At 32.5% G+C, this 27,906-nt stretch overlaps 2 protein-coding genes across 4 annotated transcripts; one reads left to right on the top strand and one right to left on the bottom strand.

Moving 5' to 3' along the window:
* Positions 1-111: 111 nt before the first annotated feature.
* LOC143054977 (protein archease-like) lies at positions 112-13,311 on the bottom strand. 3 transcript variants are annotated; one of them, XM_076228083.1, is made up of 8 exons: positions 13,152-13,311; positions 11,311-11,335; positions 10,173-10,183; positions 7,317-7,430; positions 5,909-5,991; positions 5,126-5,178; positions 4,472-4,508; positions 112-241 (listed from the first exon to the last, which is right to left on the bottom strand). In XM_076228083.1, exons 1-8 carry the CDS (start codon positions 13,195-13,197, stop codon positions 155-157), a joined length of 456 nt encoding a protein of 151 aa, XP_076084198.1. In that variant the 5' UTR covers positions 13,198-13,311; the 3' UTR covers positions 112-154. The 3 variants fall into 3 exon arrangements, with proteins under 3 accessions (XP_076084198.1, XP_076084200.1, XP_076084199.1); XM_076228084.1 differs by lacking the exon at positions 112-241 and adding an exon at positions 3,838-3,921; XM_076228085.1 differs by lacking the exons at positions 10,173-10,183; positions 13,152-13,311 and having other exon boundaries at positions 11,311-11,334.
* A 47-nt stretch (positions 13,312-13,358) lies between these two features.
* On the top strand, positions 13,359-25,743 carry LOC143054976 (uncharacterized). Its single transcript, XM_076228082.1, has 4 exons — positions 13,359-13,463; positions 19,579-20,575; positions 24,879-24,991; positions 25,491-25,743. The coding sequence occupies exons 1-4, from the start codon at positions 13,395-13,397 to the stop codon at positions 25,527-25,529; spliced, it is 1,218 nt and encodes a 405-aa protein (XP_076084197.1). The 5' UTR covers positions 13,359-13,394; the 3' UTR covers positions 25,530-25,743.
* Positions 25,744-27,906: the final 2,163 nt, after the last annotated feature.

Genomic DNA, 27,906 nt, shown 5'->3' with positions numbered 1-27,906 from the left:
TTTTTTTTGCGGTCGTATAAAAAAAGGAGATGTGGTATAATTGTCAATCAGCCAACTAGCCACTAGAGTATAAATGAAGTTGATATAAACAATTATAAACAACCATACAACCACAAGTTTGTTATGTTTATTACAAATGTATTTACAACAATCATTAAATATCTATAATGACAAAGACTTCATGTTTATCTTCATCATAGATCTGCATATTAGAATAGGTGATGGCTTTTACTTCTGTTCCCTGAAAAATATAACCAATCAAATATTAGAATAGGTGATGGCTTTTACTTCTGTTCTCTGAAAAATATAACCAATCAAATATTAGAATAGGTGATGGCTTTTACTTCTGTTCCCTAAAAACATAACCAATCAAATATTAGAATAGGTGATGGCTTTTACTTCTGTTCCCTGAAAAACATAACCAATCACATATTAGAATAGGTGATGGCTTTTACTTCTGTTCCCTGAAAAACATAACCAATCACATATTAGAATAGGTGATGGCTTTTACTTCTGTTCCCTAAAAAACATAACCAATCAAATATTAGAATAGGTGATGGCTTTTACTTCTGTTCCCTGAAAAACATAACCTATCAAATATTAGAATAGGTGATGGCTTTTACTTCTGTTCCCTAAAAAACATAACCAATCAAATATTAGAATAGGTGATGGCTTTTACTTCTGTTCCCTAAAAAACATAACCAATCAAATATTAGAATAGGTGATGGCTTTTACTTCTGTTCCCTGAAAAACATAACCAATCACATATTAGAATAGGTGATGGCTTTTACTTCTGTTCCCTGAAAAACATAACCAATCACATATTAGAATAGGTGATGGCTTTTACTTCTGTTCCCTGAAAAACATAACCAATCAAATATTAGAATAGGTGATGGCTTTTACTTCTGTTCCCTAAAAAACATAACCAATCAAATATTAGAATAGGTGATGGCTTTTACTTCTGTTCCCTAAAAAACATAACCAATCACATATTAGAATAGGTGATGGCTTTTACTTCTGTTCCCTAAAAAACATAACCAATCAAATATTAGAATAGGTGATGGCTTTTACTTCTGTTCCCTGAAAAACATAACCAATCACATATTAGAATAGGTGATGGCTTTTACTTCTGTTCCCTGAAAAACATAACCAATCACATATTAGAATAGGTGATGGCTTTTACTTCTGTTCCCTAAAAAACATAACCTATCAAATATTAGAATAGGTGATGGCTTTTACTTCTGTTCCCTAAAAAACATAACCAATCACATATTAGAATAGGTGATGGCTTTTACTTCTGTTCCCTAAAAAACATAACCAATCAAATATTAGAATAGGTGATGGCTTTTACTTCTGTTCCCTGAAAAACATAACCAATCACATATTAGAATAGGTGATGGCTTTTACTTCTGTTCCCTGAAAAACATAACCAATCACATATTAGAATAGGTGATGGCTTTTACTTCTGTTCCCTGAAAAACATAACCAATCAAATATTAGAATAGGTGATGGCTTTTACTTCTGTTCCCTAAAAAACATAACCAATCAAATATTAGAATAGGTGATGGCTTTTACTTCTGTTCCCTGAAAAACATAACCAATCAGATGGCTTTTACTTCTGTTCCCTGAAAAACATAACCAATCAAATATTAGAATAGGTGATGGCTTTTACTTCTGTTCCCTGAAAAATATAACCAATCACATATTAGAATAGGTGATGGCTTTTACTTCTGTTCCCTGAAAAATATAACCAATCAAATATTAGAATAGGTGATGGCTTTTACTTCTGTTCCCTAAAAAACATAACCAATGAAATATTAGAATAGGTGATGGCTTTTACTTCTGTTCCCTAAAAAAACATAACCAATCAAATATTAGAATAGGTGATGGCTTTTACTTCTGTTCCCTAAAAAACATAACCAAACAAATATTAGAATAGGTGATGGCTTTTACTTCTGTTCCCTGAAAAACATAACCAATCAAATATTAGAATAGGTGATGGCTTTTACTTCTGTTCCCTGAAAAACATAACCAATCAAATATTAGAATAGGTGATGGCTTTTACTTCTGTTCCCTGAAAAACATAACCAATCACATATTAGAATAGGTGATGGCTTTTACTTCTGTTCCCTGAAAAACATAACCAATCAAATATTAGAATAGGTGATGGCTTTTACTTCTGTTCCCTAAAAACATAACCAATGAAATATTAGAATAGGTGATGGCTTTTACTTCTGTTCCCTAAAAAACATAACCAATCAAATATTAGAATAGGTGATGGCTTTTACTTCTGTTCCCTGAAAAACATAACCAATCAAATATTAGAATAGGTGATGGCTTTTACTTCTGTTCCCTGAAAAACATAACCAATCAAATATTAGAATAGGTGATGGCTTTTACTTCTGTTTCCTGAAAAACATAACCAATCTAATATTAGAATAGGTGATGGCTTTTACTTCTGTTCCCTGAAAAACATAACCAATCAAATATTAGAATAGGTGATGGCTTTTACTTCTGTTCCCTGAAAAACATAACCAATGAAATATTAGAATAGGTGATGGCTTTTACTTCTGTTCCCTGAAAAACATAACCAATGAAATATTAGAATAGGTGATGGCTTTTACTTCTGTTCCCTGAAAAACATAACCAATCAAATATTAGAATAGGTGATGGCTTTTACTTCTGTTCCCTGAAAAACATAACCAATGAAATATTAGAATAGGTGATGGCTTTTACTTCTGTTCCCTGAAAAACATAACCAATCAAATATTAGAATAGGTGATGGCTTTTACTTCTGTTCCCTGAAAAACATAACCAATGAAATATTAGAATAGGTGATGGCTTTTACTTCTGTTCCCTAAAAAACATAACCAATCAAATATTAGAATAGGTGATGGCTTTTACTTCTGTTCCCTGAAAAACATAACCAATCAAATATTAGAATAGGTGATGGCTTTTACTTCTGTTCCCTAAAAAACATAACCAATCAAATATTAGAATAGGTGATGGCTTTTACTTCTGTTCCCTAAAAAACATAACCAATCAAATATTAGAATAGGTGATGGCTTTTACTTCTGTTCCCTGAAAAACATAACCAATCACATATTAGAATAGGTGATGGCTTTTACTTCTGTTCCCTAAAAAACATAACCAATCAAATATTAGAATAGGTGATGGCTTTTACTTCTGTTCCCTAAAAAACATAACCAATCAAATATTAGAATAGGTGATGGCTTTTACTTCTGTTCCCTGAAAAACATAACCAATCACATATTAGAATAGGTGATGGCTTTTACTTCTGTTCCCTAAAAAACATAACCAATCAAATATTAGAATAGGTGATGGCTTTTACTTCTGTTCCCTAAAAAACATAACCAATCAAATATTAGAATAGGTGATGGCTTTTACTTCTGTTCCCTGAAAAACATAACCAATCAAATATTAGAATAGGTGATGGCTTTTACTTCTGTTCCCTGAAAAACATAACCAATCAAATATTAGAATAGGTGATGGCTTTTACTTCTGTTCCCTGAAAAACATAACCAATGAAATATTAGAATAGGTGATGGCTTTTACTTCTGTTCCCTGAAAAACATAACCAATCAAATATTAGAATAGGTGATGGCTTTTACTTCTGTTCCCTGAAAAACATAACCAATCAAATATTAGAATAGGTGATGGCTTTTACTTCTGTTCCCTAAAAAACATAACCAATCAAATATTAGAATAGGTGATGGCTTTTACTTCTGTTCCCTGAAAAACATAACCAATGAAATATTAGAATAGGTGATGGCTTTTACTTCTGTTCCCTGAAAAACATAACCAATGAAATATTAGAATAGGTGATGGCTTTTACTTCTGTTCCCTGAAAAACATAACCAATGAAATATTAGAATAGGTGATGGCTTTTACTTCTGTTCCCTGAAAAACATAACCAATCAAATATTAGAATAGGTGATGGCTTTTACTTCTGTTTCCTGAAAAACATAACCAATCAAATATCTAGATAAAACAATTGAAAGTAGAATATTTTTTTCTTGCACTGTTGATTCATTATTGTTCTTTGTATAATATTATTAATTCGTATATTTTAACAAATTTGATTCGTTTAGGGATAGTCACGTGTTAAACAATATTTTTGAAGGCAGAGAGGACACGGCGGATAGCAAAAAGCATATTGCACAGCAAAAAGCCTTTTGGTCAAAGAGAATTTGTATGGATCCACCAATTCGTGATGGTGTCCATAAATTTACGGAGAGTCAATTTTAATCTGTCCTCCTCATAACTTTGTTGGAGCAGTTTCTGCGTAAGGAGCACACTCCTGTATATGTTCCTAACTCAGGACAAAGGTAGAGGAGGGGTTCCAACTACATGTCCCATTTCAAATGCATTGATCGTCCAAAAAAGGGGGGTTCCAACGGTTCCAACCCCCTGGATTGGCCACTGATACATATGATAATATAAAACCTACCTGAGGATGTTTTGATATATCAAATTCTTCTCCATAACTGAAAATTAAAATGACAGGTTTTTAATAAATAAAATTGTACTTCAATCCCTTTAATTAAATGACACTTTTTGTTTTCCCCCACTGACATCCATTCAAACTCACATCTATTGTGTTAGTGACCAGTTTAGTGCAGTTTCACAGTTAACTTTAAAAGATTCAGTATTTCATATCTTTTAATTAGTCATGATAATTCCTGATCAAGAGTCACCAATTTAGTGCAGTTTCACTTGTTTCTTTAAAGAATATAATAGTGTCTAAATAACAAATAGCTGAGGAGGTGATAGAGTAGATGGTTATTACGAGAATTTCTTTCGAGGAGTTACATTCTGTTCTATTTATATCATCTCAGTCATGTGTTATTTAATTTATTGTACTGAACATAATAACTGCCCATTAAATTTGAAATTGAAAGTGATATGCAGTACATAACAACAATTAGAATATAATTAAGCCCACAATTATCAAGCATCTCAATGAACGGTAATAACCCATTGGATAGAATAAATTATCTCCTTCTTATTAACCAATCAAAATCTGGCATTTTAACATATGAAGTACAATCAATAAAAAAAATATCTTGATAATAAAACTCTTTCCCAAAGTATTTATACTCACCCTTTACACTTCAGTTTTAAATTTTCTTTATCAAATTCTGTTATTTCAACAACCTGTGAAAACAAAGCATACTATAATTTCAATAATTCTGCATGCATTTATCATTTAGCATAAAGGGTTCTAACATTTATCATTAAGTGTTCCAACATTTATCATAAAGTATTTCAACATTTATCATAAAGTGTTCTAACATTTATCATGTAGTGTTCTAACATCTATAATTAAGTGTTCTAACATCTATCATATAGTGTTCCAACATTTATCATATAGTTTTCTAACATCTATCATTTAGTGCTTCAACATTTATCATTTAGTGTTCTAACATCTATCAGTTAGTGTTTCAACATTTATCATATAGTGTTCCAACATTTATCATATAGTGTTCCAACATTTATCATTTAGTGTTCTAACATTTATCATAGAGTGGTCTAACATTTATCATAGAGTGGTCTAACATTTATCATATAGTGGTCTAACATCTATCATTAAGTGTTCTAACATCTATCATGTAGTGTTCTAACATTTATCATAAAGTGTTTAAACATTTATCATATGGTGTTCCAACATTTATCATTTAGTGTGCTAACATTTATCATAAAGTGGTCTTACATTTATCTTGAAGTGTTCTAACAATTATCATAATGTGCTTTAACATTTACCATAAAGTGTTCTAACACTCATCATAGAGTGTTCCTACACTTACCATTATATTCTAACACTTTACATAAAGTGTTCTAACATTTATCATATATTTGTATATAAGTACTAAGTAGTTAAACTTACCCTGGGGATAAAGAAAGGTTCTGCAGAAAATACAAACAGCCATTCATCTAAAAAGTGAAATAATAGATTTTCCATGTCATCAGCTGAAAAAGAGGAAAATTGAAATAAAAACTTGCAGACATTGTGTCTTAAATTTTACTTATTGATTAACTAAGCATATATAGATAATAGGATTCAAAATGTCAAGGGAATGGCTTGATACAACCATACAGGTCAAACCCTGAACCGTTTTGACAGTACATTCAAGCTTAATACAGCTCTGAATTTGGGTTGTGATTAAATATTTGATACAGCATATTAAGTTACTCTAATGAATGTGGTCAAAGAACTGGATAATTTTAAATTGGACGTTTACCTTATATGGTAAAATGTGGGTTTTTTTGCTGTGCATCTACTGTTTTTGTGTCATGGATGAATACTCTATATCCTTTGTTTTTTTTAATTATATCCATGAAATGTTATGTCAACATTAAAGTGCTGACTGCTGCATTAAAATATTGAGGTCTTAAAGTCTTCTTCATACATGTACTGATAGTGTGTCATGGATGAAAACATTAACATGATTAAAGTGCTGACTTCTGTATTAACAATTGAGGTCTTAAAGTCTTCTTTACATGTACTGATAGTGTGTGATGGATGAAAACATTAACATGATTAAAGTGCTGACTTCTGCAATAACAATTGAGGTCTTAAAGTCTTCTTTACATGTACTGATAGTGTGTCATGGATGAAAACATTAACATGATTAAAGTGCTGACTTCTGCAATAACAATTGAGGTCTTAAAGTCTTCTTTACATGTACTGATAGTGTGTGATGGATGAAAACATTAACATGATTAAAGTGCTGACTTCTGTATTAACAATTGAGGTCTTAAAGTCTTCTTTACATGTACTGATCATGTGTGATGGATGAAAACCTTAACATGATTAAAGTGCTGACTTCTGCAATAACAATTGAGGTCTTAAAGTCTTCTTTACATGTACTGATAGTGTGTGATGGATGAAAACATTAACATGATTAAAGTGCTGACTTCTGTAATAACAATTTAGGTCTTAAAGTCTTCTTCATACATGCTCATACTTATAGATTATCTCTTGTCAAATAAACAAGATTGATTTTCTAGCTTGAGCCGGTACAGGGAAAGTGAGAAAAGCAATCAAACTAAGATGACCAATGCTAATCTGTGTATTGCTATATTACCAAAAACAATGTTGTTTATTTCTTTGACAACAGCATGTGCGCCCATAATTACTGGCGACAATTTTTTATATCACTCTACTGTGCTGAGAAAAGAATTATAAGTCAGTAAAATAAATGTAAAAATTTTGTAAAATAGCGGTAATGCACAATGCGACCTAAGTGTGTCTGTCATTTCTACGAGACTGTAGTCTGGTGTCATGACCTTACCTTCCACTTCTATTTCCTGTGTGTCTGTCATTTCTACCCGACTGTAGTCTGTTGTCATATAACCAAACATGGCTGTTGCACATTGTTCAAATGCTTCTTTTAAATTATCTCCCCCTGAAAATCTCAAGTTAAGGAAAAAATAACAACAAAATACTGAACTCCTAGGAAAATTCAAAACCGAAAGTCCCTAATCAAATGGCAAAATCATAACCTTCTCACGCATCAAACGGATGGATAAAAACTGTCATATTCCTGACTTGTTACATGCATATTCGTATGTAGACAATTAAAAACATTTATTACAACCATTCACTTTAATATAGAATTACATTTCTATTTGAGATGTCTGCATAATGAGTTAAAAGTGATCTATAAATTATTAACCAGGTGCTCCGCAGGGCGCAGCTTTATACGACCGCAGAGGTCGAACCCTGAACAGTTGGGGCAAGTATGGACAAAACATTCAAGCGTGATACAGCTCTGAATTTGGATTGTGATCAAATTTTTGACATTACATGGTTTTTTTTTACACAAAACAAATGTCAAGATTTTACAAATCAATTAAAGATTTCTTCTTCAAACTTTTTAAATCTAAAATTAAATAGTTGACACAGCATAGGTTTCTGACACAGAATGAATGTGGTCTAATGAACTTAAAAGTTTTTTTTGCCTTTGAGCAATTCACTATGCTGTTGAATATTAATCCTCTCAAAAAAATGTTTGAAGAAATTTTCTTTTTATTTAAGAAATCTGAAATGAGAAAAATTTAAACCCCCCCCCCTTTTTTTTCACATCCCCGTTTCCCTTTTTCCAAAACTGATATCAATTCAAATTTCTAATGGAGTTTGCAACAATAACTACTCTTTTAAATACATCATAAAATATTACAATGTAAAATAAAGTGCTTGTTATCACTGAATGGTAAAGATTGGTTGGTAGTAAAAGTGAATATACATTGTTTATTGTATAAAACATTTTATATTGGCAAATTTCCAATGAAGTTATTTACATAAAGTTATTGGCAAATAAAAATAGAAAATGACATCATAGTCATTTCTGGCAAATGTCCAACATACATTATCTAAAAACATTTTAGATAAGATAAGGAAAAAAAGCTTCATCAGCAACATTTTATATTGGCAAATTTCCAATGAAGTTATTTACATAAAGTTATTGGCAAATAAAAATAGAAAATGACATCATAGTCATGTCTGGCAAATTTCCAACATATATTATCAACTACTATTCTATACAAAGAAAGATAACTCCAATTGAAAATTAATTGCTATTGCACAATATTGTGCAATTAGATATTTCTTGCTATTGTGCAATACTGTGCAATTGAAAATTTCTTGCTATTGCACAATACTTGATATGGAATCCTGATTTGGACCAACTTGAAAACTGGGCCCATAATCAAAAATCAAAGTACGTATTTAGATAAAGCATATCAAATAAGCCCAAGAATTTAATTTTTGTTAAAATCAAACTTAGTTTAATTTTGGACCCTTTGGACCTTAATGTAGACCAATTTGAAAACTGGACCAAAAATTAAGAATCTACATACACAGTTAGATTTGGAATATCAAAGAACCCATTTATTCAATTTTTGATGAAATCAAACAAAGTTTAATTTTGGACCCCCATTTGGACCAGCCAATAATTAAAAATCTAAGTACATTTTTAAAATTCAGCATATCAAAGAACCCCAAGGATTCAATTTTTGTTAAAATCGAACTAAGTTTAATTTTGGACCCTTTGGACCTTAATGTAGACCAATTTGAAAACAGGACCAAAAATTAAGAATCTACATACATAGTTTAGATTCGGCATATCAAAGAACCCCAATTATTTAATTTTTGATGAAATCACACAAAGTTCAATTTGGACCCTTTGGGCCCCTTTTTCCTAAACTGTTAGGACCAAAACTCCCAAAATCAAACCCAACCTTCCTTTTATGGTCATAAACCTTGTGTTTAAATTTCATAGATTTCTATTTACTTATACTAAAGTTATGGTGCAAAAACCAAAAATAATGCTTATTTGGGCCCCTTTTCGGCCCCTAATTCATAAACTTTTGTGCCAAACCAAGAATAATGCTTATTTGGGCCCTTTTTTGGCCCTTAATTCCTAAACTGTTGGAACCAAAACTCCCAAAATCCATCCCAACCTTCCTTTTGTGGTCATAAACCTTGTGTCAAAATTTCATAGATTTCTATTCACTTAAACTAAAGTTATAGTGCGAAAACCAAGAAAATGCTTATTTGGGCCCTTTTTGGCCCCTAATTCCTAAAATGTTGGGACCAAAACTCCCAAAATCAATCCCAACCTTCCTTTTGTGGTTATAAACCTTGTGTTAAAATTTCATTGATTTCTATTCACTTTTACTAAAGTTAGAGTGCGAAAACTAAAAGTATTCGGACGACGACGACGCAGACCATGACGCCAACGTGATAGCAATATACGACCAAAAAATTAAAATTTTTGCGGTCGTATAAAAAAACTGGTGGCATCGATCAGACTTTAGAATTAATGCAATAATCATGATCACCTTCGTCAGAAATATTAGCATTACATGGGGTATTATCTCGCCATCTTTTTTCTGGTGTATATCATCTGCATTTGATTAACAACTTCTCCCACATTTTCTCTATTGATTTCTGTGCATGAAGATTCAGATGTATTACATAATTCATAAAACAACAAATAACTGTCCTTACCTATGATGTATTTCATAACCCATACTCTCCTTACCTATGATGTACTACATAACCCATACTCTCCTTACCTATGATGTAATAACCCACACTCTTCATACCTATAATTTATCTATATTGTTGGGTAAAAAAAGGATACATGCATGCAACCTAAAACATATATATAAATAATTAATTACATTTTATCATGTTAATTTTCAATTACAAAATGAATCAATGCATAATGGATTTTTGTCTTTTTGTCTGAGTCAGAAATTTTTATCACACTAAGCACAAATATTTTTTCCTTCATTTTTTCAATGTTATCAATCAAATTATTTTTCAAAATTTAACGCTATAACATGTATAACGTATGGGGAAATCTGGATTCAGAAGATTTCTGTCAACTCAGTTAAAGGTTTATGTAACTCGGTTAAAGGTTAGTGTAACTGGTTGTGTGTTACTCAGTTAAAGTTTGTGTAACTCTGTTAAAGGTTTGTGCATGTTGTGAAACTTGGTTTGATTGTGTAACTCTGTTAAAGGTTTGTGTAACTCAGTTAAAGGTTTGTGTAACTCAGTTAAAGGTTTGTGTAACTTGGTTAAAGGTTTGTGTACTCAGTTAAAGGTTTGTGTAACTCAGTTAAAGGTTTGTGTAACTTGGTTAAAGGTTTGTGTACTCAGTTAAAGGTTTGTGTAACTCAGTTAAAGGTTTGTGTAACTCTGTTAAAGGTTTGTGTAAGCAGTTAAAGGTTTGTGTAATCAGTTAAAGGTTTGTGTAACTCAGATAAAGGTTTGTGTAACTTGGTTAAAGGTTTTGTGTACTCAGTTAAAGGTTTGTGTAACTCAGTTAAAGGTTTGTGTAACTCTGTTAAAGGTTTGTGTAATCAGTTAAAAGTTTGTGTACTCAGTTAAAGGTTTGTGTAAATCGGTTTAAGGTTTGTGTAACTCTGTTAAAGGTTTGTGTAACTCTGTTAAAGGTTTGTGTACTCAGTTAAAGGTTTGTGTACTCAGTTAAAGGTTTGTGTAACTCAGATAAAGGTTTGTGTAACTTGGTTAAAGGTTTGTGTACTCAGTTAAAGGTTTGTGTAACTCAGTTAAAGGTTTGTGTAACTCTGTTAAAGGTTTGTGTAATCAGTTAAAGGTTTGTGTACTCAGTTAAAGGTTTGTGTAAATCGGTTAAAGGTTTGTGTAACTCTGTTAAAGGTTTGTGTAACTCTGTTAAAGGTTTGTGTAACTCAGTTAAAGGTTTGTGTAACTTAGTTAAAGGTTTGTGTAATTCAGTTAACAGTTATACTCACTGCACATCAGCTGTATGATCTAGATCTGAAAACAAATACAAACTTATTACAATGTGTATACATGTGTTACTAACAATGTATATGTACTGTAGAAACATTAATTTTCGTGGGGTTAAAATTTAGTGGTTTTGTCTCTCCATAAGATTTCATGGGGATTTAATTGTGTAGGTTCCTTAAATGTAAGTGGTATGATAAAGAGGTTAATCATCATAGAGGTTTTAATTTGGTGGAGATATTCTTTCCAAGAAATATAAAGCAAAATTAAATCTTCCACGAAAATTTCTGCTTTTACAGTATGTGTAACTACATGTAACAACATGAACAATGTGGATATATGTGTAAGTAAGATTAACAATGTGTATATTACATGTATATGTGTAAATAAAATGAGTATATTAGGCATGTTCGGTGTACATGTAACTAAACAATCAGTGTTTTCCACAGGGCCTTTTAGCATCATGGTAATGTGAAGCTATAATCTTAAATGTGATGCTATCTGAAGTGATTTTCTTATATATTATGTTATGGATGTGATGCTATATTTTTTAAAAACAAGATGGTATTTCAATTTCTCCTGTTTACCAGGATGCTAAATAAAATATCAGGAGATCATTGTAACAATTTAATGATGACCGTCTGCTTATGAATCTATATAGAGGGAGGACAACAGGGGCTCCATTAACATGTTAACAACACCTCGATTTTGGCAAAAACAGTTAACAAAAAATGCAAAATGCGGATAACAGTTAACAAAGTTGGTTGAAAACAGCTATCAGCTTAAATTGATCTCAGAAAACAGTTAACAACACCTTGAAAAGGGCAATAACAGGTTAACACAAAAAGGTATTGCCCCCCCCCCCCCCCCCCCCTATTTAACCTTTTCATTATTGTTACATTTTTCATTTTAAGCATAGCCACCGCCTTAATTGTGCCAAGTTGTGGCTTGTAATAAGAGAGTAGTGCCTTTTATTGTCATGCATCAAACAGTCATTTTTGGCAACCGTTAGTGTCAAATTATAAACAATTTTACCATGATTCGTCAAAATATCCTTAACATGATTTGTTAGAGGTCTCAAATAATTTATTATTTTCATTAGCCTCATTTTTGGAAAATATTTAACGTGATAATTCAGAATCAGTAGGACTTGTTTGTTTTCTAATAGAAAGTGTACATTTTATCGTCATGCACCAAAAATTACCATCAACATACATGTGATTCTTCCGGCGGGAGTCAAAATCTCCCTCTTTTCAGAACTATGTAGGATGGCTGATCACTTTATCTTGAATTATATACATAATGAATATTTGAAAACCCCTTATCTTTTATTTTTATCAAGTAAAAACGGATATGCAGGTGTTTAACACACAAAAAAACCCATTGCGCACGTCAATAAAAAGGTCAATAAAAAATCTCCAGTTATGAGACCAAATTAAACTCCAGCTGAAAATTTCCAAATCTCCAGTTGTGGCTTGACAACTCTGTCACATGTATGCATCAACGTTATTTAGAAAGAATTTTTACTGTTATTCGTCATACCCACATAACAAGTGGGTCTCATTGGGGTCTCAGCGTGATGCATGATTGCCGATTTTTGGAAGCATGACACATGAAAGTTAAATTATTGTGCTGCGAAAATGGGAAATGAGGTCTAGCGCCAGCGGGACACAGGAAATTACAGGAAAAAAAAATGAGAATTGCTTACATACATAGTGTAAGCAGAATACATGAATCTGACAAAATAGTAAGGGGGATCTGGGATCAGAACCCCCCAATGAGACGGGCCCTTACAACCCTCTTGACTCTTAAAATTATATCTTGTTTTATAAACTATTTGTCTTACACTCATATTTGATGTCTGGAATTATTCTTTGATCACCACCTGCCATCTTTGACGTGTTTATCGTTTTAGTCACTTACAATATGTGTACTTGTATATATACTTGGTTGTAGAATAAATGTTGTGCAATTAACAAGATTGTTATTATCAACGTAAAACCCCTGTGCTAAATTTAGAAGCCTTGTTCCGAATGAACTTCCGTCTGATTTGACCAATCAGAAACATAGATACGATATTTGTTCCAACATGGAAGACAGCGAAGATAGTGAATTTGAAGATTTAGAAATTGATGAACATCATGTTGTTAAGATCCAGGTCTTTAATATTTTACTTTTGTAGTGTTCAGAATCCTGACATTACTACTTTACTTTACTTTAGTCTGTACTGTTCCGCCTATGTATGTATGTATGTATGTTCCGTATCTCCCTCCTTTAGTAGGAGCACCACCATGGGTTATGGTGTAAAAAGGAAGACATTTAACACACTGTATCGATACAGATTTAATGTGAGCATTTGCCTATCCAGTTTCCCAGCCTGGCCGTGACGGGTCTTACTACCAGAAAGTTAACCTTCCCCAAAACAATAAGTACAATGTAATAAAGCATACGAACACACCCACTCACCTGACTCACTCATCCTCAAAAATATAAAAAATGCATATTATAAAAAAACATTATATACAAAATAAAGGATAAGGTCACCCCGGATGCCGCACAAATGCCTAGACAACGAACGGGAAACCGGAGAGGACATACTTGGAATCCAAACCGATACCGCTAAATGCCCAGCTGTATTCCTGGTAGAGGAAAGCCGAAAATCCTATGATAAAGGATCTCGGAAAGAAACTACCGATCCATTAGGGGAACAGCTAAAACCCTCAGACATCAAATAGATTGGTCTGATAGTTTCCCACATGGAAACTACTAATGGATCCCATCTGACTACATGTCTCAAACAAACCTGAAAATATCTGCAGAAATCTTTCTCAACAAAAAAAATCAAGTTTCAAGTTTCAAGTTTTTATTAAATCAGGAAAATCAATACAAGTATAATGATGTCTTCCCCCACATTAACATGATATTACATCACATAAATAAATATATATTATGTATGACAAAATATCAAATCAAGGTTAAATGAATAAAATTACAAAGATTCAAAGCATAATTGTATGTAATGGCATATATTTTTTGTGTCATCAATATTTTGTGGGTTAAGTAAACTAATATGGTTTCCATAACTTTTTCAGGGCACAGATCTTGTGAATTAAAATTTAGTTTATTAAATAGTATATCAGACGACCCACTTTTCAGTGTGAATATCATATATATATATATTGTCAGTTAATCCAATGCACTAATATTGATTGTTTATACACATTAACCACCACCTCTATTTACACACGAGAATAAATACATCCCATGAATATATACATGACCGAAACTGGAGCGCAAGTCATTGGACTCAAAATGTTCGTTGCCCCATTTCAAATTATCAATTGACACTTTTGCACACTTATTCATTAAGCTGTTTGATATTGATTTATTAGTACTACCTCAATAAATTCGAACGCACCTGATGCAACTTAAAGCATAGTCCTCTAGTAATACATTCCACTTTAAAAACATCGCCTCTGGTCAGAAAATGAAATACACTGCAGTCGATAATTAACTGTAAAGTGTTGATTTCGGAACTAAATAGTTCATCATAAAGATTACAACATCCTTAATAAAAGTTTTTAGACTCTGTATAAAACTGTTTCTCACATTATTTAATCTACTGCATCTCAAGATAAAATGTAACCGGTTCTCATCCTCAATTCCACATAGCGGACAGATTGCACTAATTTGTCGTTTACTAAATTTAGACTTATCACATTGAAGAGTATAAGTGTTACATGCTAACTTAGATTTGATACAGGCACGTAAGGTAGAGTAAGGTTCAGATCCACAAGTATTCCAAATAGAATGAATGCTTCCAAATTCAGCATCAGCATAATTTAAAAGATTTAAAGATGATTTTTCTGACGCTTCAGATTTTAGTTTAGTTATCCAGTAGTAGTTTACTGAGGAGTTAACCAATTTTTTCCATTTTGACTTTGAAGGAGGGCTGACAAGTCAATCATGAGGTGACGGCAGATCATATAATTCTGTGATTATAACTACTTTACGAAACCAGCTGTTTGATGAATCGGATTTCATTGCAAGTTGACGGAATGCTAAGTCACGTTCGACAGAGTTATCATTATCAATAATGTTTCTAAAGATACAGTAGAAAAAAACCCCGACAGTAACTGTGAGGAGGAAAATCGCCTCCGTAGTCAAAATGGCCTTTATTTGACTAAATTATACTATATAGTATTAGTAATGAATTGAGAATAGAAATGGCAAATGCCCAAATGGACTGCCACCAATGTGTCTTCGACACAGTGAGAAAATTCTGCAGCTGACCCTAGTCCAAATATTTATGACCAGGGGCGGATCCAGCCATTTAAAAAGGGGGGGGGGGGGGGGTTTCCAATTACATGTCCCCATTGATCGTCCAAAAAAAAGGGGGGTTCCAACCCCCCCCTCTGGATCCGCGCCTGATGACTTGGACTAAGCTGACCCCTAAACAATAACATAATATTAATAAACACAAAACCAATAAAAAGGGTACAATCTAGGGTGCGAGAGTTAAAGGGAGAGAATGTGAATTGGTGTGATCATGTTTTTAGGCGATAGGACCCGGTTCTGTTTCTGTGTAGGACTCATTTTTGCTAGCCAAAGCCAGACATAGCATTCTACATTCCATCGGCGCCATCGTCATCTTAAACTATCCTGGATTTGTACAAAATTTGGACAGACGCTTGTTTTAATATGATCATAAGATAGTATCCAGAAGTAAATTTTGCAAAAATAAAATTTCTATTTTTTTCGTATTTTAATTGTAAAGTTTTTCTGCTGGTACATGTGCATGATGTGGTAAACCAGTGTTTTCCTTTTTTCACTAAGGTAAGGTGGGTGTTTTGAAAAAAACTCTTGCAACTGGGTGATTAATTTTTAATATTTTCAACAGGGTTTATTTTTTTTTACTGTGGGTTGGGGTCACAAAAAAGAAGGATAAATTTGTATTCACATTTAATGGAATTGAACCATTCTTCTGCTATCACTGCTAGCCTTTCATTAAATGATTTGACAAATTAGTTTTGTGCATCTCAGATAGCAGATCATGATGGCTTTTGCAGGACTCCCTCCTGCGAATGCATGGCCTATCGAACCAAGTTTCTGTCCTGTTCCTCGCTTTAGTGCTGTATTTTTGGTACACAAAACAGTAATATCCTTCTGTGACGATAAGCCATTTAAAGTCCTGTTCATATTTATCACCACTCCTCAAATGAGGGGTAACCTCTCAATGTAATGACTATCCCTGTTATGAGGGGTACATTTAAAGAGATACAAATGAGCACATATTTATTTCTGGACTTATATCTTTTTTGTCATTATGGACATTAAAAATAATGGGACACTCTTTTAGAAAAGTTGTACAAAATAAAACGATTTTCCCCCTTTTAAGTTAAAAAAATCAAACTTTTTCTTTTTCTTTTCTTCAACAGCAGTATGACCCATTGCCTGAGGGTCAGTCCCTCATCCGTACCTGTTTATCTTCGCGACCGCTTGTGTGCCTTTTCTGTTGTTTTGATACTTTTTTTCAATTTCAACAAGTACAATACAACTACCCGTTTTAGTTGACTTATATGGCTCAGAATTTTCCTTATCACCATCGTCATCTGCCTTTCCGTTCCCCGATTAATAAAGAAAACATTGAAATTTGACGATCCGCCATTTTTGTCAATGAAAACAAATCTGCGAGGCGCGATAAGTTTTTAAATTTTACGGTGCGGAACCGGAAAAAATCCAGAATTTAAAAAAAAAGCCGACCACCTCCTAAAATGGAAAGGTGGTCGGCTTTGAAAAGAAGGTGGTCGCCACACCCGGCTTAAATGCTGAATGGAAAACACTGTAAACATTACATGACATTCACTCTGGGACCAGTTAAAGTTTTTAAAATATTAATAACTTTCTTAAACTATCCTGGATTTGTACCAAACTTGGACAGAAACTTGTTTATGATCATAAATAGTATTGAGAAGTAAATATGTTAAAAAAAATAATTGTTTTTTCCGTATTTTAATTTAAAATTGACTTAGTTTTTCTGCCAGCATGGCCAGGAAACAATACAAATTCACTCTGTCATGTCTGTTGTTAACTGGTTAAAGGTTTTTTAAATTTTAATAACTTTCTTAAACAATCCTGGATTTGTACTAAACTTGGATAGAAACTTGTTTATGATCAAAATATAATATCTAGAAGGAAATTTTGTTAAAATGGCTCCGTGTTGAAGGCCGTACATTTAGGAGATAACTGTATTGTATTTTAAGCTCCGACGGCATCAATTGGGGATTTGATGTTCGCAAATTAAGTTTACTGGCGATGCATTAGCGGAGACAGTAAACGGGTATTTGAGACCATCAAATCCCAAATTGATGCTGTCGGAGCTTAAAATACAATATTGTTATCTCCATGCATTCTAATGAAACTGACAGAAAACAACGTTAAAACAAGTATTTAAAATCTGTCATATGTCGTCTGCGCTTGCGCGTACGCCCCATAGCATCAATTGTTAATTGATGCCATGTAAGAAAGTGACAAAAAAAGTCACATTATCCAATCAAAATAAACGTTACAAAAGTTGTTGCATTAGAATGACCTATAATGGTTTATTTTTTAAAATTGTTATTTGGATGGAGAGTTGTCTCATTGGCACTCGCACCACATCTTCCTATACCTATCCAAAACACTTTTATAAATGAACTAAAATAAGAAAACATACAAGACTTACAAGGCCAGAGGCTCCTGACTTCATGGACCTGGAAAGGTGCAAAAATGTGGCAGGGTAAATCAGGCCTCTACAATAATTTTTTTTCAACTTGTCCTGTACATACCAAAATTTACTTGTCCGAATGAAATTGTTACTTGTCCAAAATAATTCTATTAAAAATAAATATTTTTGTGAAAAACATTACGGGTATGGTATTTATTATAAGGAACAGAATAAAGTAGCAAAATGAGGTACTGATTTGTCTTGGTCCCGAAATGTCTCCTGCCATGTCAAACTGTCTATCAATCATGTCTACTAAATATGTCTCCCACGGTGCCAAACTGTCTATTAAACTTGGAGCTGAATCTTTCGAGGTGACAAACTTACTGTCCTGTAAAGTTATCTTATCTACAAAGCGCATCATTGATTCGGATTAGTAAGAATAGTATACCTTTTACCTGTTAAAAAGTACTTGACAAAGAACCAGTTAAAAATTATCGATTGCAAGTAAACATATTGAAGAAAAAGGTTTTGCACTTGAATAAACAGAATACAGAAACTTGTCAAATTAATATTTGTTTTCTTGTTTTTTGTTTATTATTACTTTGTTCATCAGAATTGGATTAAACTTATTTTCTGCAGAATAATTGCACTTGTCCCAACGGACAAGCTTGATACAGCTTTTACTGTCCGACCTTTTTTCCCTCTGTTACCGGACAATCGGACAAGCGTTATTGTCGAGGCCTGTTACAAAATGTGTTAATCATGTTTTGTGTGGCCGAATCAAACATTACAATATTAATACAATGCTGTTCATATGATTGTCCTAATAAACATACTGACATATTTTTCTCACTCGCAGTTAGCCTTTTTTTACCCATTTTACAATTCTAGAATTTATGGGATGAAGAACAATAAGGAATATCAAAGTTTTGTACAATTTATATTTGTGTTATTAAACAGAAAATCAAAGTGTGAGTGGGGCATCTGTGTTCTATGGACACATTCTTGTTAAGCCTCAAAAAGATTAACTGTTTTCATGTGTGCATGTTGTTTTTTTCTGCCAGTTTAGATTACATTCACTCTATGGTTAATGTTTTATTTTTAATTAAAAAAAATTCTTATCTTTCCTGAATTTGTACCTAACTTGGACAGAAGCTTGTTCATTGTTGTTAATGACCAAATGATAGTAACTACATTTTGTAAAAAAAATCCTGTTTACTGTTGTTACTTCATTGTACTTATAACAAATGTATAAATGGACTTAGTTTTTTTTCAAGATAACATAACATACAGCATTTGTACAGTTTGCAGTTAAAAAAATTAAAATTTTTTTAGATTCATAAACCAAATTTAGACAGAAGCTTCTTAAAATCGAAAGATAATATCCAGCTATCCACTATGTTGAGTCTGTGACTTACAGCAAAAGAAGGCGAGACACTGGGTTCCGCTGAACCCTTACAAATTTTTGTATACTAAGGCCAGGGTTTTTTAATTTGTTGGTTTACAGATTTTTCACATGAAAAAGTCGGGGAAAATTACAGATAAAAGAATTTTGTTTTACTTTTAGGCATGGATCAGAGGAGTCATAGTCAGAAAATGGTTTAAAGGAATGCAATCAGAGTATGAAAAGATAGTTTCTGATATTGAAAAAAGTAAATCAGTCATTGTGGAATGGCCGCATGCAGCACTGGGCATGCCCAGAGTCAGGAAACACAAGCTAAAGAGAAATGTTGGAGAAGTTACTCCTAATGTCTCAGCACGTAACTCACCAAATATTGAATCTCTGAGAAGCTCTATAAAATATCATGAAATTCATGCCAAATCAAAAGACACGACAGAAGTTCATCAGATAAATTCTGCAAGAAGTTCCAACTCAAGTGATTTCTCTGAAACTCCCTTTAAACCTGTTGTTCCATACCATACAGAATCACAGGGAAATTCAGGAGTTATTTCTAATTTCTCCCATCAAGCATTAACAAATAAAATCAACAGTTGCACCATTGAAACACAAACTAGTATGGACGAAGAAACTATATCAGTGGTAGAAACACACCAAAATAACAATCCAAGGGAGACAATTGGGCAACAAACAAGGGAGACAACTGAACAACAAACAAGGGAGACAACTGGACAACAAAATCCAGTTAGAACATATGATATGTTGATTCAGACTGATGATCTACCTTGTTACAAGGAAGAAACAAATATAGACACACAGACAGAAAAGGGGAGCACACAAGTTCACACTACAAATAGACAAATATTGGAACAAAAGATCAACAAGTTTGAAAACCAACTACGGACACTGAACGATATATCACTGAAAGACTCTGTACAAGATTCAAGGAAAACGTCTCCTCAAAATAACAAAACTCCTTCACAACTGGGTCAGAAAGTAGGTCCTATTCCTGCACTAGAATTTGGAGGTTCACCTAAACAGGAGACAGTTCAATTATCTTCTGTAATGGAATCTCAAAGAGGAAGACATCCAAGCTATCATCAAGAATCCTCTGTATTAACTAATGTGACTTCAGTATGGGATAGCTTTAGCTCTGATTGTAAAGGTAAGTAAATGCAGGTGAAAAAATAGGAAAAATCAATGTACTGAGATACTGTTTACTCAACAACCTCATCCAAATTATAAGTCAAATCTGTGTTCTAAACACTACCTGCCTCTCTCATGTTCGTCATTTATATTTATCTATAAATTGTTTTCTTATAAATCTATTTTTATAATATCAAAGTTTGGAATTCTATTTTTGTCTTAAAATAGAGTGTTACATTAAATTACTGATCTGGGTCCCTGTTGGAAGGAATTACATATTTAATCACTCTAAATTGCCCCTATTGTCTGACTTGAGGGGATTTCATTTAAAGGTGATACATTTTTTTTTATCACAAGCGGTAATAAGATGAAAGTTTAAAATTTAGGACATGGCTTTGCCATAAAGAAACAAGAAAAATAACATCCTGAAAATAATTATAGCGTCGTGGAAATAATTATAGCGTCACAGGAAGAAAATATAGCGTCGTGGTACCGCGATGCTAAAACGGCCTGGGGAGAACACTGATCTATTACTGAAAGCTGTATGGCTGGTAAACATAAGGGACCAGTTAATAAAAAAAAATTTGGCAAACCATGAGTCGGTGAGACAGAAAAACAACACAGCAAGTAGTAAAGCTGCATATTCTGTTAAACGGTTGACAACAGACTGATTTGCGGATGTTTTAAAGTATGCAAGTCAGATAATCAATTCCCTATATACAATTATTAATTGAGAAGGCTACAACTCCATAAGAACCCATGGCTACATGTAAATAAAGTATTATTTAACAGGAGTTTCATATTTATATTGCTCTGAAAGAAAGTCTACTGCTTGCTGTTCAGACAACAAAACTACAACATGTTAAATTTTTTGTGGCCTCAAAGGGAACCTTAATATTCAGTTGATAGCTGTGACAAAACAAATGTGAGTGCTAAACATATGGGTGGTATCATCAAAAAGAAAAATTACGCATTGCCAAACTTGCTTCTGATATAGAATGGGATGATACTGAAGCAGAGTCTGACTCACACTTCATTCTTATAAATCATGACTATGACAACATTTTGTTCTAAACCATTTACCATACTTTGGAAAATAAAATGCTGACAAGCAATATCAATGAATTATTATAAAAAAAATGCAACAGTGGTGGAATAGTTGCAACAAATCAGACCCAAATTAAACCAAAACATTGCTTGTTAGTGTTTAAACCAAATAAAGCGACTATCACGTACATGTACATGACATACATATTGACTATCACATACATGTACATGACACACATATTGACTATCACGTACATGTACATGACATACATATTGACTATCACGTACATGTACATGACATACATATTGACTATCACGTACATGTACATGACATACATATTGACTATCAGGTACATGTACATGACATGTATATTGACTATCACGTACATGTACATGACATACATATTGACTATCACGTACATGTACATGACACACATATTGACTATCACGTACATGTACATGACACACATATTGACTATCACGTACATGTACATGACATACATATTGACTATCACGTACATGTACATGACACACATATTGACTATCACGTACATGTACATGACATACATATTGACTATCACGTACATGACATACATATTGACTATCACGTACATGTACATGACATACCTATTGACTATCACGTACATGTACATGACATACCTATTGACTATCACGTACATGTACATGACATACATATTGACTATCACGTACATGTACATGACATACATATTTGAAAAAAACATATATTCAAGATAACAAGGGATGAAAATATTTAACATTGTTTAAGACACATGTAAGATATAAACAGGGGTTTGTATGGTTGTTTAAGACACATGTAAGATATAAACAGGGGTTTGTATGGTTGTTTAAGACACATGTAAGATATAAACAGGGGTTTGTATGGTTGTTTAAGACACATGTAAGATATAAACAGGGGTTTGTATGGTTGTTTAAGACACATGTAAGATATAAACAGGGGTTTGTATGGTTGTTTAAGACACATGTAAGATATAAACAGGGGTTTGTATGGTTGTTTAAGACACATGTAAGATATAAACAGGGGTTTGTATGGTTGTTTAAGACACATGTAAGATATAAACAGGGGTTTGTATGGTTGTTTAAGACACATGTAAGATATAAACAGGGGTTTGTATGGTTGTTTAAGACACATGTAAGATATAAACAGGGGTTTGTATGGTTGTTTAAGACACATGTAAGATATAAACAGGGGTTTGTATGGTTGTTTAAGACACATGTAAGATATAAACAGGGGTTTGTATGGTTGTTTAAGACACATGTAAGATATAAACAGGGGTTTGTATGGTTGTTTAAGACACATGTAAGATATAAACAGGGGTTTGTATGGTTGTTTAAGACACATGTAAGATATAAACAGGGGTTTGTATGGTTGTTTAAGACACATGTAAGATATAAACAGGGGTTTGTATGGTTGTTTAAGACACATGTAAGATATAAACAGGGGTTTGTATGGTTGTTTAAGACACATGTAAGATATAAACAGGGGTTTGTATGGTTGTTTAAGACACATGTAAGATATAAACAGGGGTTTGTATGGTTGTTTAAGACACATGTAAGATATAAACACTGGTTTGTATGGTTGTTTAAGACACATGTAAGATATAAACACTGGTTTGTATGGTTGTTTAAGACACATGTAAGATATAAACAGGGGTTTGTATGGTTGTTTAAGACACATGTAAGATATAAACAGGGGTTTGTATGGTTGTTTAAGACACATGTAAGATATAAACAGGGGTTTGTATGGTTGTTTAAGACACATGTAAGATATAAACACTGGTTTGTATGGTTGTTTAAGACACATGTAAGATATAAACACTGGTTTGTATGGTTGTTTAAGACACATGTAAGATATAAACAGGGGTTTGTATGGTTGTTTAAGACACATGTAAGATATAAACAGGGGTTTGTATGGTTGTTTAAGACACATGTAAGATATAAACAGGGGTTTGTATGGTTGTTTAAGACACATGTAAGATATAAACAGGGGTTTGTATGGTTGTTTAAGACACATGTAAGATATAAACAGGGGTTTGTATGGTTGTTTAAGACACATGTAAGATATAAACAGGGGTTTGTATGGTTGTTTAAGACACATGTAAGATATAAACAGGGGTTTGTATGGTTGTTTAAGACACATGTAAGATATAAACAGGGGTTTGTATGGTTGTTTAAGACACATGTAAGATATAAACAGGGGTTTGTATGGTTGTTTAAGACACATGTAAGATATAAACACTGGTTTGTATGGTTGTTTAAGACACATGTAAGATATAAACAGGGGTTTGTATGGTTGTTTAAGACACATGTAAGATATAAACAGGGGTTTGTATGGTTGTTTAAGACACATGTAAGATATAAACAGGGGTTTGTATGGTTGTTTAAGACACATGTAAGATATAAACAGGGGTTTGTATGGTTGTTTAAGACACATGTAAGATATAAACACTGGTTTGTATGGTTGTTTAAGACACATGTAAGATATAAACACTGGTTTGTATGGTTGTTTAAGACACATGTAAGATATAAACAGGGGTTTGTATGGTTGTTTAAGACACATGTAAGATATAAACAGGGGTTTGTATGGTTGTTTAAGACACATGTAAGATATAAACAGGGGTTTGTATGGTTGTTTAAGACACATGTAAGATATAAACACTGGTTTGTATGGTTGTTTAAGACACATGTAAGATATAAACACTGGTTTGTATGGTTGTTTAAGACACATGTAAGATATAAACAGGGGTTTGTATGGTTGTTTAAGACACATGTAAGATATAAACAGGGGTTTGTATGGTTGAACATACTTAAAATACCAGGGGATCAGCATCTTTGTTTGATATGATCCTATTAAGAGACAAAACCAGGAAATTAAACCTGTAGAAAATTAATGTTTCCCAACCCTACAGTAGTTATTCATGAAGAAGACATATAAAAATGATATATAGATAAAGGCAGATGTGGTGTGAGTGCCACATACATGTATACAATCTCTTTCAAATCTCACCACTTCTTCCTATCAGTTTTAAAAAGAGAGGTCACTTCTCCCTTTGATTCTGAAGTAGTGTGAGCCCTGCAATGTGTATAGGATATCTGAATAACTGTGAAGTTTTGATCAAAGGAAGCTATATATATAGTCACATGTAAAATTAAAACATCAAATGGTTAAGCTGCCAGAACAACATGATGAACAAAAATATAAACACCTAGTATGGTTTTTTTTAATTTATTTCCAGATAATTCAGCTAATAGTGTATACCCCAATGATCCTGAGGCCTTGAGAGGGATGAGGAAAAATGTTGCTATGGAGTTACTATGGGTACAGCAGGCTATTGATAGCAGGAAAAATGTAAATATAAACAAATATATATTTACTGTTTTTTTTTTAATTTCTAATTTCAAGTCGGATTTAATTCAACATGCATCTTAAATCTTCTGAACAGAAACACTTGAATCAAGTCAATGAAATCATGAAATTTGATAAGGGAGAGGGGGAGGGTGGATGAACTCCGTCAGGTGCTCTTGAATTAGAACATGTGATTAATGTAATTAATGTCATTAATGTCATGAGACATCAGATATATATATGCTCATCTTGGACGTAGAATCTGCTGACCAACAAAGAAAATAGGGTGACGTGTAAACCCATCAGATATATTATATATATATAACTCTGACATCTAATCCTCTTGTTGTTAATTAGTTAGAACATGTAATTAATCGAACTTTGTGTTAGCTGTAGTTTTTGCTGTAAGTCGTCTGTTATCTCCCTTGATGTCAACTTTCTTTTAGTTATGTGACATAATGTACATTTATTGTAAATCAAGTATTATTTTGTTTATTTTCAGTATCTAAAGTTAAAGAATCAGATGAGAGTTGCCACTTGACATCATGTTGTTGATGTTAAAAAAGGAGATAATTCATGTTTTATCTTCTTGAAAGTGGAGATAAAAAATGTATACACCGCTAAGAAGGGGAGATAAACAAAAAGTATGCCCAACTAGAAAGGAAGGAATATGATACTAGAGATTAGTTGACATGGACCAGAAAAATATATTTGTAGACAGTACCATTTATAAGAAATAAAACTTTATTAATTTATGTATATTTCTCTTCAAAACTTGACCAAAAAAGGTTTCCCTCTTTAAATATTCAGTGTCTGTATAGTCCAGTCAAACTAAGTTTGAACCTAAAACTAATTGCAACAAAAAACGTTTTTGGTCTAATCTATAGCCTTAAGCCCCAAACATACATAAAAGAAAGTCCCATAAAATCTAAATTGAGGAAAACTCAAATTTTGCATTTTTAATTACTATGGAATATTTAACATTGAAAAGGGAGATAACTCTGCAAAAATGAGTCTTTTGTCAGTTTTTGGTTGATTTTCTTAAAATTCATGTAAAATATAATACTTTGATGGGTTTATAATTTTGTATTTGACTATATTTTATAATCCTCTAATCCTCTGCTCATAAAATGTACAAAACCAAAGTATTAAAGGTATATTTATTTTGCACTTTTTCATTAAAGAAATTGCAAATTTATGACTTTGTGACCATTTTGAAAAAATAATGTGAATATTTGGTATTGTTTATATCTGTAAATTATTTTCAGCATCTACCTTGTTTAAAGAAACTTTAAACCACAAAAGGAAGAATATATATGCTTAATCAGTTTTATTCAATTTGAGATTTTTAACTTGACATGCTGAAAAATCTAATAAATGGGCAACTAATGAATTATGAAATTTATGTTGTAGCTTGAAAACAGATATGAAAACACCTTTAGAGTTGTTTGTTATACTCTAAAGAAGGCTAAAATTATGGAACGCCACGACTGCCTTATGTTAATAATCAGCATTATACGCAGTGTTCACAGCATTATATGAAGTGATCACAGCATTATATGTAGTGCTCACAACATTATATGAAGTGATCACAGCATTATATGCAGTGCTCACAGCATTATATGCAGTGCTCACAACATTATATGAAGTGCTCACAACATTATATTAAGTGCTCACAACATTATATTAAGTGCTCACAACATTATATTAAGTGCTCACAACATTATATTAAGTGTTCACAACATTATACGTTTTTTGTTGTATGATGAGATTGATGTATGATGAGATTTATGAATGATGAGATCATTCGGTAAACTTCGTTTTTTAGCGGAAATTACCGAATCCATAATTGGTAAATTACGGTAAACTAATGCCCAGCAAACAAATTTAAACAGTTATTATTATATATGTGATCATTAAGTGCTGCGCACTCGTTTAATCCATGCGTCGTTCGGTCACGCGTTGTCTTATTTTTGATATTCAAATACGGCGATTAGTTATACTTTTTATTACATTGTCAAATGGCTTTTTTTATGAAATTAATGTAGAAAATGTAAGGGACTATATGTTTTTCCTACGCATTTACAATTTGTTTTGATCCGACGTTATCGACGTCTTTACAACGCCTATTACACAAAGATGTCATTAATGTATTGCAGTATATATAGAACAGATAAAAGATCAATGTATGTATACTGCATTAATATAAATAGTCATTGTGATGGAATCAATTCTTCCATATATGTCTTTTTGCTTGCTGACATTGTTTAAAAAAATATTATGACCCATTGATTAATTGTGGGGAATTTAAAATAGATAATAAATCAATAAAATAAAAATATTTATGGAGTATGTCATACCAAATCTTGTTAGTTTGGTTCAAATATGATGACCGTTATGGATAATGTGAGACACCAAAATATATCTCTGACCAAATAGGACTTGAGAATTCACTGACCAACAAGTAAACCCATCAGATAGGAAGGTGAATTCTAAAGGCATTTAAGGATAATACAGATCTTTGTATTCAAAGAGCAATATATCGATATAGTGCTCAGTCCAATTAGTTGAAGCATAAACTATTTAACCTTTAGTTATATCTAAGTCTAAGAATGGTTTGAGATTGCATGGTTGAACTTCAATAAGGGATAATGATTATTTGCCAGACGAAAAAAAAAAACTTTTAATTTTATCTAATGTTCAAACTCCATTTAATATTTGTTATGAATCAGTTGTCCATGTATCAACCATGATATTTGGTCTTTAAGTTGAGACTATTATTGGCAATCCTATAACATCTCTTTATTTTTATAAATAGAAGAATTGGAAAAAATGGGGATGAATAAAATTGAGAATGGAAATGGGGAATGTGTCAAAGAGCAGAAACAGCCAAAGGCCACCAATAGGTCTTCAACACA

The sequence above is a fragment of the Mytilus galloprovincialis genome, chromosome 12, assembly GCF_965363235.1.
Source record: "Mytilus galloprovincialis chromosome 12, xbMytGall1.hap1.1, whole genome shotgun sequence".
Taxonomy (NCBI): Eukaryota; Metazoa; Mollusca; class Bivalvia; order Mytilida; family Mytilidae; genus Mytilus; species Mytilus galloprovincialis.
This window is presented reverse-complemented; position numbering and strand designations above follow the sequence as displayed.

What these genes read in the sequence shown, in the direction of transcription:
- LOC143054977 (XM_076228083.1), bottom strand. Translation starts at nt 13,197, where the DNA reads ATGGCAGGTGGTGATCAAAGAATAATTCCAGACATCAAATATGAGT. An exon ending in TCCAGACATCAAATATGAGT is followed by an intron (nt 11,336 to 13,151) that starts GTAAGACAAATA and finishes ATTTGTTTTCAG; the next exon opens with ATCTAGATCATACAGCTGAT. An exon ending in TTAAAACTGAAGTGTAAAGG is followed by an intron (nt 4,509 to 5,125) that starts GTGAGTATAAAT and finishes TTTAATTTTCAG; the next exon opens with TTATGGAGAAGAATTTGATA.
- LOC143054976 (XM_076228082.1), top strand. Translation starts at nt 13,395, where the DNA reads ATGGAAGACAGCGAAGATAGTGAATTTGAAGATTTAGAAATTGATGAA. An exon ending in ATCATGTTGTTAAGATCCAG is followed by an intron (nt 13,464 to 19,578) that starts GTCTTTAATATT and finishes TTTTACTTTTAG; the next exon opens with GCATGGATCAGAGGAGTCAT. An exon ending in CTATTGATAGCAGGAAAAAT is followed by an intron (nt 24,992 to 25,490) that starts GTAAATATAAAC and finishes GTTTATTTTCAG; the next exon opens with TATCTAAAGTTAAAGAATCA.